This window comes from Eptatretus burgeri, chromosome 1 (genome assembly GCF_056783735.1).
Source record: "Eptatretus burgeri isolate ZD-2024b chromosome 1, Ebu_testis_v1, whole genome shotgun sequence".
Lineage (NCBI taxonomy): Eukaryota > Metazoa > Chordata > Myxini > Myxiniformes > Myxinidae > Eptatretus > Eptatretus burgeri.
Genome location: NC_140961.1, coordinates 87,655,063 through 87,670,622, shown reverse-complemented (window position 1 = coordinate 87,670,622; position 15,560 = coordinate 87,655,063). Strand labels below are relative to the sequence as shown.

The 15,560-nt window shown below is 40.8% G+C and overlaps 1 protein-coding gene and 1 pseudogene across 1 annotated transcript; both read left to right on the top strand.

Annotated features, from left to right (window-relative positions):
• Nucleotides 1-4,903: 4,903 nt before the first annotated feature.
• LOC147034913 (uncharacterized) lies at nucleotides 4,904-6,615 on the top strand. Its single transcript, XM_085891426.1, is given in 4 exon segments — nucleotides 4,904-5,171; nucleotides 5,296-5,466; nucleotides 5,658-5,890; nucleotides 6,002-6,615. Coding segments are annotated over 4 exon segments (1,254 nt in total). The 5' UTR covers nucleotides 4,904-4,918; the 3' UTR covers nucleotides 6,599-6,615.
• A 1,509-nt stretch (nucleotides 6,616-8,124) lies between these two features.
• On the top strand, nucleotides 8,125-9,847 carry LOC147034912 (uncharacterized; annotated as a pseudogene).
• The last annotated feature ends 5,713 nt before the right edge of the window (nucleotides 9,848-15,560 follow it).

Here is a 15,560-nt window from a genome sequence, read left to right as displayed (position 1 = left end):
TACAAGAGGATTGATTTATGGTTAAAAACAAAGCTTTTCATGTGTGGAACTAACTTAATAATTAATAACTAGCTTGTTGATGTCAAATGCTAACATCATCATCATGTACCATAACCTCTCCATGGCATCGGTGCTGCCAAAGTCTCATGGACAAATAATACAGAGGGTAGTTTGTGATTACCTAACTCGTGCGAGGGTAGACAGGGTAGTAATATTGAATCTCGCCAGGATGTCAGTGATAACTCGCCAACTGTTCATTGCAAAACGAATGAAAACCGACCCAGTGTATTTCTCTGTCAAGGATGCCACTTCCACAAGGTTTGGCAATGAAAAGGGCATGGGATCACTCCAATCATAGTTACGTGACATTTTGCATCCCTCATCTCAACCTTAATATAGATCATTGCAACCTGAAAGTATTATAAACCTTAGAGCTTCAGTATATGATTTATGCCAACAAAGTAAAAATCACTACATTTTTCCCCGCTTTGACTCTATTTTACCCAATTTGTCAGCCTTGGGTTATTTTGAAGATGACAATCAAATGATTATTATGAGTGACACAAAGTATCCAATATGACTGCTTCTTTACTTTTAATAGATTGGTTTATAATGCTTAATTTATATGGATCTTTTTCATAAATTATGGTAGCTTTCAGTTATTTATTGGATTTTTAGATTTGACGATACATATATGGTAAAACTGCCAACATCATCATAATGCACCATTGCTGGAAAACGTTGCTGAAAGTAGCTGAAAATTATAAGAACGTAAACATGAATTATTTGCAGGAGTGATGAGAAAAAAAATTGTTTGTTTATTTTTTTAAACATTTTTCAAGTGAAAAGTTTCCATTTGCAGAGTGGGTAGAAAGAAAAACAGAAAAATTATGGGAACAAATACAAGCTTCAATGACAAAGGAAAACCTTTTTCACAAAAGTAAAATGTTTTTTGAACTTGGAAGGCAATGGATTACTCTGTATGCCACATAGTCTGAGTTTAGTCTGAAAAGAATGGCACAGAAGTTGGGCCCTTTCCTTTGAGCTGTCGAATCTGGGTTTGATTGCTAACCTGACTGTAAGCAGTGAGATGGGTATTTCAGAGTCAGGGTGTTACATCACTAAGTGTACATTCTCATGGATGGATCATAAGCTCTGTGTCCTATCTGCTAGCATTACCTGGTGGACGTTAAATATACTTTGGTGTCTCACTGAAGAGTGAGCATGTTATCATCAAGTCCCTTAAAAAAATCACAAATACCTACAGTCTTCCATTGACCAGCAAAATTGACCAGGAAGTTCATGAAATCTTCTTCTTTGTTAGTAAAAATTATTTCCACTGTTCGTATGGAATTGGCAATAGGAAGTCATTCATGAACCAGTTCATCTGGCTGTACATAATTTCGGCCAACAAAGTTGGCCCATTGAAGAAGAAGGAGGCGAGTTCGCCGATTAAAGGAGAAGTAGGCAAGGAGAGTAGGTGAGTGATCACTGGTTCCCTGGCTTTTCCACCACATTCAAAGAGGTGTGAGTTGATTGACGTTCTTGTGGAAGAATGGTGCCGCAACCCTCCTGCAGAATTTCAGCCGCTGGTGGAGTCAATGCCACGGCACATGCTGGCTACACATGGTGGCCCAATGCCCTATTTAGTGACTTTACATTGGTGTTTCCATTTTTTGTCCACTTACCTGTATGTTGTCATCAGTAAGTTATAAACTCAAATTTGAAGATAAACCTCGAGTTGGCCATGCCATACTCTCCAATACAGACTTCATCCAGGTAGATCGACTGTAATCACCTCCTGTCACTTTGATGCTTGGGACCGAGCACTAAAATTTTGGCAGGTCCCTGCCTTCACCTTGACCAACTGCTTCTGTGTGTGCATACACATACAACTAACACAGCAGAGACGCGGTACTCATTGTGTCAATGTTTTGCACTGGGTTACATCATGTCAGTCAGCCAATGAGAAACATCTGACATTTGTTGGGTATTTGTCATTTGCTTGTGCTTGTAAATCAGACCGTATTTGTCATTTGCTGTGCATATTTTGAATAGTAGCCAGCACCAATCAAATGCAATGAGATTACAAATATGATTTTTTTTACGGAGCATCAAGGGAAACCATTCGAAGGCCGACAGAAACCTTGACACAAAATGAAAATCTATCAAAAACTACTATGAGACATGATTTTGTGAAATCGGTATTTTTCACTATTATTGGGCAATAAAATCGGCAGGCTGCTCAAGCATATATAAAGCAGTAGATTACCGCCAAAAGTTGTGGAGTTGGCAACTATGGAATATTAACTTCCTTTTCATGAAACTAGATAATTCATTAATTTATCAGCTCGAATATAATATCCGAATTGTAACTCAACCTGCAATTGGCATCGTGATATTGCTGCAGTAATCGTCATCCGTTTGATTTTCATATGTATAATCATTTCTATAACCAGATTTTATTCCTTTTTCTTACACTGTTTTTCTATAGATATTTGAAAGACAGATTGCCTTTGTTTCTAGTATCATTACCACATTCATTTAACTTCCCAGAAAACTCAGGTCTATTCTTAAAGCAATATCAATGAGGTTAGCCCCCAAACAGAAATAACAGAACTGAGTGTTTTTATTTTATTCATGTATCAAGGCTCATTGAATAGCTCGTGAAGAATGCTCGACTCAGCATTGATTGGGAGTTGGAGATTTGTGAGCATCAATCATGTCAAATAAATGATGAAAACAACAAATGATAATGAGCTCAGAATTCGATTTAGAAAAAGTGAAAAGTTTTTGTTACCTTGGCTTGGATACATGATAGATGCATCCTGAGGAGCAAAATTAGAAATTAGATCAAGAATAAATTGAGCCTCGCATAAGTGGAAACAACTTTGTGGTATCCTTAGTTTAAAAAAAAAACAGGAAAAAAAGAAAATATGGAAAAAATACATACAAAGATGTATTTTTCCTCCTATTTTTTCTCCATATGAAAAAGCACATGACAAAGTGCAGAAATGCTCTATAATCTGTAAAATTAGAGTTTATAAAGGGTGTATCAGATCGGTATGGATGTATGGAATTGAAAGGTGGGCACTGTAGATTGAAGATGTACAAAGATTGGAAATAATAGTGATGAAAATGATATAGTGGATGAATGAATTGTCTCTGAAAGAAAGAATTTGAGCTTTAGCAATCAGGAAAAGATGAAAAATCATTGTGAGTAATGGTGTGAAGAAGAACTTAGGATGAGAAGATTTGGTTGGTGTGATGATGATGAACAACAAATGTCTGAAGATGAAGCTGTCAAGATGAAGCTGAAGACGTGGATTGAAAATGTCGAGAAAGATATGGAATGTTTGGGTTTGCCTGAAACTGATGCATTGAAAAGATCCATTTGTAGGAATGTTGTCATTCAAACATCCCCCTGAAAAAAAACAAGGGAAAATGGTCGTAAAACGTCTGTTGGTGCCGTTGTCATTGTCGTCATCGTCGTTGTTGCTGCTGCTGCAAAGGTTAATAGAATAGCAGAATAATATCGGGTAAAGGTTCATCAGACATCAGACATCAGAAAAATACCCATCAGACATCAGAGTGGGCTGAATGGGGATGCAGGGGAATAATAAGACACAGATGCACTGCAAACTTTAGGAGAGGGGGGGGTTGCAGGTGAGAGGACAGAATCTCACCAGGTGCAATAGGACTCAGAGCAAGACATAAGAGAAGATTTGGAGAGAAGATCATGAGACAACAGACTCGGAAAAAACAGTTTCACACACGAGGGAAGAGATGAGCGAATTAATGGAGGGAAGTGTTAAGTTTAGACCTTTGGAAGGTAACAAGGTAAGAATGCATGCGACTTGAAGGGGCAGGAATTGAGGGTCAAAGTGAGAAGATGGAGGAAGAAAGACCAGAATAGAACAGATAAAATTTTAAAAGCCATCAACCTGCCTCAAATCAGCGAGTAACAGAACTTCAGACAGCCTCATTAAAAAAGTGTTGGTTATTAATTCCTTAACTCAGTATTAAGTAAACAGAAAGATCAGCAGAGCTTTACATACATCTTCTTACCCATCTACTCCAATAAAGAGCTCACTTTTCTAATGCCAGTATAATAATAATAATAATCATACCAACAACAACAACAACAACAACAACAACAACAATAACTAGAAGGGCACTTCGTAGAGTGCATACCTCCACCGCGTAATGTAATGATTGATTCAGGAGACCCATTACATTTTTGAAATATTGTTTTTGGCCCTATCTCTCAATGGTGAAGAATCACTTATAGTCAGGGAATATTGCAAAAATCTGGGAACAAATTCCTTACCAAGAAATTTCTTCACCAATGTGTTTGTAAGGGTGTCCACAAACACATTTCAAAAAGTTTAAATTCAACTCCCCGAGGGGAACACGTGACAGGGGTCAACAGGGGTCAATAACCTTTTTAAAGATCAAATTTTTCTTATATTTACATTCTGGGTCACAGTATCCGACAGGAAGCATTGAAATTATTCAAAGTAGGCTCATTTCAAAGCTAAGAACATACCTGACATGGTGATACCTAAAACAAATCAATATGTTAAAAAGTTTACACAATTTTGAGCAAAAAAAACATAATTTTTGTCATTTTTGGTTACAAATCAACTTTTCTAGTCTACAATTCGTCTTCTAGGTAGATACCCCTTCGTTTCATTTTTCTGAAAGTTTCGAGCAGACTGCCCAAGATATGCAGCCATAATGTATTATAAGTAAAACATTCTGGTATTTATAAAATTGAAATTATGAAACATCACTGACCTTTACTGTTTTCCCTTATTGTAACATAAATTGTAATAACCGTTACAGGTATTTTTCTTTTGTTACCCTAATTTTTAACCCTAGCTTTTTCCTTTGTAGGGCAGTACAGGCTAGCCGTATGGACGTAGACATTATTCCTGCACCTCCGCTCAATTGCTTCATCTTTGAAGGCCCGGAGATGCCAGCTCAGAAGCTCGCACAGGCAACTCCTAAAGGCTACCCTACTCTGTTGGCGTATGCAGAAGCGGTTGGAAATGCTACAATTTTGGAGCGCATGAAGGAGGTATGGAATGTCGCAAGACTGAGATACCACTTCGAGTGTAAACGTGATTTGTACAACATGTCTGTCAAGGTCATCATGAAGTCAACTCGTAAGTGCGACCTGTTTTACTTGGCAGGGAATAATTATTTACTGACCTGAACATTATTGTTTAAATACTGGTGATATTTCATGTGAACAAACTTCTAAAATAATTCACATTTGATTTATTGCAGGGGCAGCTGGGAAGGAGAAAGAGTCAGCAGAGATGAAGAGACGACGCATTTTCTCTGGGTTCAGTGCATCTACTAGATGCAGTTCTACGAGTTCACGTTCCATTCAGCTTCTGTACAAAAATGTATGCATTCTTTGCAACCAGCCCGCTCATCTCTTCCCAAATCATCCAGGTTGGATTGAAGGGTGTAACAATTTTATGCAGAGTAAAAAGCATAAATCAGTGTAATTGATGGGTCATGATGGGTTTGTGATGGGTAGTGATGGGTAGTGACGAATCAATACAGTTATTATTAGAAGTATTCACATTTGGCATGGGATGGGATCACATGAACTGGTATTGAGCCACTCCACTCCCTTACAGAGACTGCTCGAAAGAGATACCGAGTTCCTGACAATTTGACTGCGGATGGACTGAAGACAAGCTTGCTGAAGACAGCACAGGGTCGCAAGGACGATTGGGGCACTGAAGTCACTGGCTGCCTGGAAGGGATCATCAGCTTCGTAGCAGAGGAAACCCTGTATCATTTGCGCTGCAAAGTTCTTTTTGAGACGGGTGGTAACTACTCCAAGACTAAAGATGTAAGTGATCTAAAAGTATGATTCTTACTCAGTGAGGCAAATTCGAATTCAATCATTCAAAGTTGAGGCATATTATCAAACTCTGGTACTTGAAAGTTATGAATTATAACAATCTTTTATCCTCAGGTAGGAAGGAAAGCGGATGAGGAGCGAGCGGCTGTATTTTATGAGCTCTGCGAATGGTTAGACTCTGAACTCGAGCACGGGGTGATGACACTAGACCAAGTCCACAGAAAGCTGCAGCAGTTTGATCAGTCACCAGATCAGAGCCTCACATATTCAAAGAAGTGGCTAAAGAAAAAGCTCCAAGAGAAATACCATGACACACTGCATTTCACATCACAGGAGAGGAGGGCAGATGTGCTCTGTTTGAAAGATAAGACCAGCAACATTCTGTGAGAGCATCATGCTAATGGTCAGTGAGGAGCTGAGAAGACTCAGATCATAAAGACTGCACTAAAGTTCATTTGCAATGACATCGCCACTATTGATCTACACCCAAAGTCATATCCCACTGCACACAGTATTACCGATATCCCTACTCAGCTGGCACTTGTTCCTGAGAGCCTTCAGATGTTCTTGAGACCAATAGTGAAGACAGACGAAAGAGTAGCCATTTGGGGACAGAACTTCATAAAGGCCTATCTGCCTCGGTCAGGGGTATTGCCATACCAGATCCCTGATGATGTAGAGTCTGGAGAAGACTCAGACCTCGACTCCTGAGGTATTTGACATTGTGGAGCAGTATCGATTTAAACCCTTACACGAAAGCGGACGAACCGATGGTAAACCGATTCCGGATTCCCAGTAATGGTTATTACAATTTATGTTACAATAAGGGAAAACAATAAAGGTCAGTGACCTTTCTTAAGTTCAATTTTATAAATACCAGAATGTTTTACTTATAATACATTATGGCTGCATATCTTTGGCAGTCTGCTGGAAACTTTCAGAAAAATGAAACGAAGGGGTATCGACCGAGAAGACGAATTGTAGACCAGAAAAGTTGATTTTTACCCAAAAAATGGCAAAAAAAATATGTTTTTTTTTTTGCTCAAAATTGTGTAAACATTTTAACATATTGATTTGTTTTAGGCATCACCATGTCATATATTTTCTTAGCTTTAAAATGACCCTATTTTGAATAATTTTGATGCTTCCTGTTGGACACTGTGACCCAGAATGTAAATATAAGAAAAATTTGATCTTAAAAAAGGTCATTAACCCCTGTTGACCCCTGTCAGGGGTTCCCCTTGGGGAGTTGAATTTAAACTTTTTGAAATGTGTTAGTGGACACCCTCACAAACACATTGGTGAAGAAATTTCTTGGTAAGGAATTTGTTCCCAGATTTGCCAGATTTCTGATAATATTCCCTGACTATTAAAATATATACAAGTTAAATCACTCTCGTATCCAGATCCGGATTCTGATCTTCACCAAAATTAACTAATTCTTTCTTGTCACACACCCAACATGTCCACTAGTGTTGGCTCGTGGGGGGAATTCTTGGCCAATGCAAAAGTACAAACTCACCCATGATTTTATTGTTGTACATACCAAGACTTTTCAAAAAAATTTGGGTGACAAGCCCAAATCTGTATAGATTTTGCTACAGAGGGCGCTTTTCAAAATGGTCAACATAAGTATTACTTTTGACCATATCTTGGTCTGTGAGACTCATAGCGACATGATATAGGTGCCTAAACCTATGTTTTCAGAGTCAAGGAACTCAAGAAGACCAATAACAATTGCATTGGCTCCTTCGTTTGCGGCTGCCATCTTGAATTTCCAAATGGCCGCCATTCAAAATCGCAGTTGTCCATATATCAGTGATCAAAACACATAGACGCTTGATGTTTGTGGCTATACTCATGCATTTAAGCCCAAGGAATCCAATTATAAGAGTATAACAATACAGTGGTATAATAATACAGTGGTTCACTGAGACCAGAAAAAATCTTCTTGAGTATATTCAGGTAACCTATAAATCCAACGTGACGCCCATAACTATTATCACCAAAATCATGGGTGACTTTGTACTTTTGCGATGGCCACAAACTCCCCCTAGAGCCAGGAGTATACGGTGTCAATCACAAAATTGAAGATTTGTTGCTTCTGTAATCATTACGTTTAAAGATCTTCATTTAACAAATCAACTCACTGTAATCCACTTCTATTTTATTTCAGATAAATTCTGAAGACAAGCACTAATAATAGACATAATACAAGCCCTGATCCACAATCAGCAATGGAATTTGTACATCTTTCGGGGACAGGAGTTGGTGATTTTCACCGCACAAAGTGTGTAATTTGTCAAGAGCCAATGCAGGGAAAACTGATCAGTACATCCAACGGGTGTAAATAAATATGGGAAGCTTGTGACATAAGTAAGGCTCTATAACAGAAATGACTCTGTAACAAAACGCATAAAGTTGATGCCAGCCAAGAGTGACTTCTTCTATTATCATGTTTCCAACCAGTGCTACAAGAAGTACACCAATGTGAATCTGCTCAGACGCATCCAGGAAGGAGGGAAATCACAGAAAGCATCGCTATCCTCAGAAGAATCTGGCAGTAAACATGGGGTTGCAACTCGTGCTCACTCCGCTGTACGTTCACATCCAAATCCTACAGATGCATATAGTGTCAACTACTCGATGGACTGAATCATTTGTAACAAGAAGTCACACAAATGGGACTTCACGAAATATCGTATATCTGAGTCGAACCGTGCTACTTCACTTTTACAAGCAGCAAACTTCTTCCAGGATGACATTTTCAGTCGAATGTGTGACCTCCAGGATGAGCATGCAGTTTTTTGAGCTGACGTGTATTATCACAAACAGTGCATGACATCATACATCCAAAAGTTTTAGAATGCTCAACGTTCAACTGGCGATACACCAGAGCTGAACACCAAGCAGTGTGAATGGAGTGATTATCATTTCTGAGTTAGAGGAGGGACTGAAAAGTGGCAATGGCTATGAACTAAGTATAACCAGAGACCGATTGAATAGACTTGTGGAGGACGAGCATCAATTTCGCAATGGAGATGTGAAGATATATATTTTTGGACACTTTGGAAGTAGCATTGATTTTACATATCCTGACCAGTTGCGAAATCTTTGATGGTTTATAGTGTGCCATGTAATAGAGCAGATATTTTGGCAGAGCGTATTCGCTCCATTGATCCTGTACAGGTTTGCACCAGTGTGCTACGGCAAAGTCTTGATATTCATGATTTTAACCTTGATGATAGATTCTGTGATGCTCAAGATTCATGAGAATGCCAGAAGCGATACTTAGGTTTTTTAGGATATTTGTACAATTTCAACCCCGAGACATACCCCGAGGCAGCTGAAGCTGTAATGACAGAAACAAATCCTACAGCAGAAGATGTAGATGATGAAGAGTTAGATGAAGATGCATGTGAAACAGAGAATAGTGAGGGTCAGAATAACAGTGATTCCAAACAGACTGTTGATGGTTGCCTCTCTGCTCAACGTTGCAGGAAGATCCAAGCTCTGTTTCGGACTATGTATTAGGTACATCATTGTGGCAGAAGGAGAACGCCAATGCATGTAATGAATGCTGATTCAGCTCACAGTCTCGGGCATGGAGGAAAAATCATCACCAATCTATCTATAATTCCAGCAATCTCTGTGTGTGTGTCTGTCTGTCTGCGACTGCCGTTTTTCGACGACCGCCAGTCCGATCTGATTGAAAGTTGCCAGGAATATTGCCGGGGCCCCGCAGATGTGCCTTTTCGAGGTTTGATATCAATCGGACAAGCGGTTCCCAAGTTACGGCCATTTTACTGCTTTTTCAGTGTTAAAAAGGTGTATATATGGCAGCTGAAGGTGACGTTCCACCTTCTCACCTTATCATGCCAATTTTTTTCCCAAATTATTAATAACCGGACGATCACCGGTCCGATCGGATTGAAACTTGCCAGGAATATTGCCGGGGACCCGATGATGTGCGTTTTCAAGGTTTGATATCAATCGGACAAGTGGTTCCCAAGTTACGGACATTTATCTGTCGACCAATGACAAGACACGGTGCTATGACATCACGAATCACGTCACAATTAATGTTTATTTATTTTTTATTTTATTTGCACGATTGACGGTCCGATCTGATTGAAACTTGCAAGGAATATTGCTGGGGACCCGCTGATGTGCCTTTTCAATGTTTGATATTAATCGGACAAGCGGTTCCCAAGTTACGGCTATTTATCTGTCGACCAATGACAAGACACGGTGCTATGACGCCACGAATGACGTCACAATTAATGTTTATTTATTTATTTATTATTTTTATTTATTTTGCACGATTGACGGTCCGATCTGATTGAAACTTGCCAGGAATATTGCTGGGGACCCGCGGATGTGCCTTTTTGAGGTTTGATATTAATCGGACGAGCAGTTCCCAAGTTACGGCCATTTATCTGTCGACCAATATCTGTGAGAGAGGGGGACGGGAGAGGGGGGATGAGAGTGGGGGTGAGAGAGGAGGGGGAGAGAGGAAGGGCGAGACTAGGGGGGATAGAGGGGGGCAAGAGAGGGGGAGAGGAGGGCGAGAGAGGGGGCGAGAGAGGGGGGCGAGAGAGGGGGCGAGAGAGGGGGCGAGAGAGGGGTGAGAGTGGGGGGCGAGAGAGGGGTGATGAGAGTGGGGGCGAGAGAGGAGGGGGGAGAGAGGAAGGGCGAGACTAGGGGTGTTAGAGGGGGGCATGAGAGGAGGTGGGAGAGAGGAAGGGTGAGACTAGGGGGGGTAGAGGGGGGCATGAGAGGAGGTGGGAGAGAGGAGGGGTGAGACTAGGGGTGAGAGAGGGGGAGAGAGAGGGGGGATAGAGGAGGGGTGAGACTAGGGTGAGAGAGGGGGAGAGAGGGGAAGAGAGGAGGAGGGAGAGGGGGCAAGAGAGGGGGAGAGAGGGGGAGAAATGGGGGAGAGAGGGGGAGAGAGAGGGGGCAAGAGAGGGGCGAGAGAGGGGAGGGAGAGAGGGGGGAAAGAGGGGGTGAGAGAGAGAGGGCATCACAATTCAAGAGGGTGAGAGAGGAGGGGGCGAGAGAGGGGGGCGAGAGAGGGGGGTGAGAGTGGGGGCGAGAGAGGAGGGGGAGATAGGAGGGGCGAGAGGAGGGGAGTGAGGGGGTGTGAGAGAGAGGGGCGTCACAATTCTTCTTCATTTGATATGTCACAATTGACGCTGGGGACCTAAATATGTTTCCCAGGTGTTTCCCAAGTTATGGCCATTTATGATATGGTTGGTCCGATCTAATTGAAATAATGCCCCAATCCAGTCATCGTTTACGCACCTATGGGCTCGCCCCTACGGGCCCGTACTAGTATCAGTAATTGAGATGACATTTCAGGTCTAATATAAATGATACAGATGACACTACAGGTCTCATATCAATAACACAGATGACACTACAGGTCTCATATCAGCAATACAGATGACACTGTATATCTAATAACAATAATAATACAGATGAAACTGCAGGTCTAATAATAAAACAGATGAAACTGTAGGTCTAATATCAGTAATACAGATGAAACTGCAGGTCTAATATCAGTAATACTGATGACACTGTCGGTCAAATATCAGCAATGCAGATGACACTGTAGATCTAATATCAGTAATACAGATGACACTGCAGGTACAATATCAGTAATATAGGGCTTTTTTTTTTGAGCCCTAGGCTTATTTCATGGTGCTTTCAAATGAAACTTAATATGTGGAGTCTTCCAAAACTACCCCAAAGTGAGAAAGGTAAAAAAAAAAAAGCATTCAGATAAAATGTGAATAAGCTTGAGTAACAGAAAATCACATTATTCTCAATTGCATAAGGATTCAAACCCTTTGCTTAATTAACCCGAAGTCACTTCAGGAGCAAATTTTGTTTGAAAGGTGAAAAAATTAATGTAATAGGTTTCACCAGTATGTAATCAGTGGTTTACTTTAAAAATTAAGTCGACAGATAAATGGCCGTAACTTGGGAACAGTTGTCCGATTGATATCAAACCTTGAAAAGGCACATCAGCGGGACCCCGCAATATACCTGGCAAGTTTCAATCCGATCGGACCAGTGATCGTCCGGTTATTAATAATTTGGGAAAAAATTGGCATGATAAGGTGAGAAAGTGGAACGACATCTTCAGCTGCCTTGTATACACCTTTTCAACACTGAAAAAGCAGTAAAAGGCCGTAACTTGGGAACCGCTTGTCCGATTGATATCAAACCTCGAAAAGGCACATCAGCGGGGCCCCGGCAATATTCCTGGCAAGTTCCAATCAGATCGGACCGGCGGTCGTCGAGAAACGGCGGTCGCAGACAGACAGACAGACACACACACACACACACACACACACACACACACACACACACACACACACACACACACACACACAGAGATTGCTGGAATTATAGATAGAGGACACCTGCAGTTTCGTCTGTATTATTACTGACATTAGACCTGCAGTTTCAACTGTAGTATTATTCTTGTTGATATTAGACCTGCAGTTTCATCTGTATTATTATTCTTGTTGATACTAGACTTGCAGTTTCATCTGTATTGTTATTGATATTAGACCTACAGTGTCATCTGTATTACTAATATTAGACCTGCAGTGTCATCTGTATTACTAATATTAGACCTGCAGTTTCATCTGTATTACTGATATTAGACCTGCAGTTTCATCTGTATTATTATTGATATTAGCCCTGCAGTTTCATCTGTATTATTATTGATATTAGCCCTGCAGTTCCATCTGTATTGCTGATATCAGACCTGCAGTTTCATCTGCATTGTTATTGATATTAGACCTGCAGTGTCATCTGTATTACTGATATTAGACCTTCAGTTTCCTCTGTATTACTGATATTGGACCTGCAGTTTCATCTGTATTATTATTGATATTAGCCCTGCAGTTCCATCTGTGTTGCTGATATCAGACCTGCAGTTTCATCTGCATTGTTATTGATATTAGACCTGCAGTTTCATCTGTATTACTGATATTAGACCTGCAGTGTCATCTGTATTACTGATATTAGACCTTCAGTTTCCTCTGTATTACTGATATTGGACCTGCAGAATATAACACGGTTATTCCTTGTTTGGTTGTTTTTTGGAATTCCATCCCGACATCTTTTATTACTTTTCTTATGTTGTCTTCTGACTTGCCTGAGATTAAAAATGTCGTTTTCAAATGTTAAATTCAGAAGAAACACAAACTGATAAATTGTCTCATGTTTGTGTGGTAGGAGTCAGTTATTTGAATTTAAGTTCAGTAGTTAGTGATTGGGAAATCCTCTGAAAGAACAACCCCCCCCCCCGCCCTTCCTGACCACTGATTCATCAAGGCTAACCAGTCAGCAAGGAAGGGCGAACTGGAAGCGAAAGCATGTTCCTGCCCTCCACTTGCTATCTTGACTTGGGTCGCTTACTGTCCACTGGGATGTGCGCTCTTTTTCTATGTCTCTTGCTTCCCAGACGTTCTGCCCTTGCGAGTTGGCTGCCTGCTCACTCTTGGGGCCCACTCACCTGCTTTTCATCCTGGGGCTTTTAACCACTTGCTATTTCTCACACTCACCCACTTCTGGGTGTAAGCAGATATCCGGAGGATCATTTCTTTAGTTATTAAGTGTTGTGCTTTTTTTTTATCATGTCCTCATGGCTCAGGATTATGTTTTGTTTTTCTCGTGCTTAATTAAATTATTATTTGTTTCTCAAAGGCTGTGTGTGCCTCTTATTCCAACGATTTTCCCATGCAGACATTTGAGTTTAATTGGGATTCCTACAGGATTAAATTAGTGATAATCCTGTTTTCTATTCAGACATGAGTTCATCCAAATCGAGCCTTAAGCTGGCCACCTGCAGAACATCAATTCCCAGCATGTGCAATTACCATCCAAGATTACTTGTGGTCTCGGATCGGGACTGTCCAGGTGACAATTGGTATTTGAATTGAGACTTAACCTCATTCTTCCTGGGGAAATAAAAATTTGAAAATTTATGTGCACAAGCACGATTTGTTATGTTTTAAATTAATAATATTTTTCTCGGTTTGGTACATGGTCCAGATGGTGGAACAATATGGTGCAAGCTATGTTGAACACAAGGTTTCTGTGTGCTTTACTAATCGGCAGGGATTTAGTGGAAGAACTTCCCCACCCACAGCATCACGCAAGAGACCCCCTCCTCCTCAGGCTTAGGGGTGTGGCAGAAGAGGAAGCAATGATGATGTTTCAGGTCATAATTTTGCAGAATTAACAAAATTTGCTTTCATCAATGATCTCTCAGACTCTGAAAAATCCTCTTTATCTCTTTGCTGATGACTCCACCCTCTGCCATACCAACTGTCATCCCTCTGACAAGCAGCAGCTTCTTCGCTCTCTGCTGATCTGGTTAAAATCACAAACTGGTCCATCACATGGAACATTTCTTTCAATCCTGACAAATCTCACACTCTCACTATGTCTCTCTGGAAAGGACCGTTTGGAACACCCCCCCCTACTCCCCTTCCATCTACTTTCTCAACAATCTTCTTGAAGAAGTCCTTTCATTCAAGCTTATTGTTTCACTATCTGCATGATCTTTCCTGGGAAAGCCAGATTTCCAACATGGCCTCAAAAGCCAGTCACCAACTGGGCATCCTCCGTCGTTAATCCCACACTTCCCTTCAGGCCTTCAAAACAGTCGTTCACCACGACATCTTATTTTCTCCCCATCCAAAACCATGATCTTTTCTATCCCCGTTAATCCACTTCAAACCCACCTCCTTCAAATTCCATGCCTTCCTTCCCGAAAGTTCCCTGTCGTGTAAGGTCCTGAAAGTCCCCGTGCTGTCCATCTTGTTTATCCCTTGTTCCCCACCCAATCCCTCTCCCTTCCACAGATCTCCTAATGTATCCGTTCCCCACTGTTTTGTCCTTCCATCTCCCGCCCCTCTTGTCTCGTGCCCCCCGTGTTGTGCGTTGTGTGTTATCTCTCATGCGAGCCTCAACAACGTATACAAAAGAAAAAATTATGAACTTAAACGGAAGAGTGGGGAGATGGTACAAAAGAGTGGGCAAATTCACCTCAGTTGACAAGGGATTTTTTTTTTAAACAACACGTGACTCAAAATGATGTGATCCGCACAGAATGCTCGGTGCACACGCACAGAAACCCCAGGAAACTTGCGCGTTTGGGGCAAAGGAAAGCAGATATGTCCAGGATAAGGATTGTTACCTGAAATGGTTCACAAAGTTATAAAAGAAGTCGAAAGTACTTGGAAAAGTGCCTGAGAGAAAGGGTCGTACCTCTGCGCTATGGGAGTTGATATAAATATACACTATTGTTCCATTGGTTCCGGGGCAACGATATAAACTGGAAAGCATCCAAAATTGCTAAAGGCTGTCTGTGTCTGCTTTGTACAGTGCAGTACTCAAAATGAACTTGACCAAAACAGCTAGAAACAAAAAATTATATCTATTTGTACATTTTCTTCATTTGTGTTCTCCACATTCTCATAATAAAGGTTTGTTGAAGATTTGGTGAAGAAGAACTTTATTTATTTTGATCGTTATTTCACCAAGTGTAATTTAAACAAAAAGTAATGCGTCTTGCTGTTGGTTACACATACAATCACTATAAATCATACACCTCAGAAAAGTCAACCAGAATACATCAGACGATGAA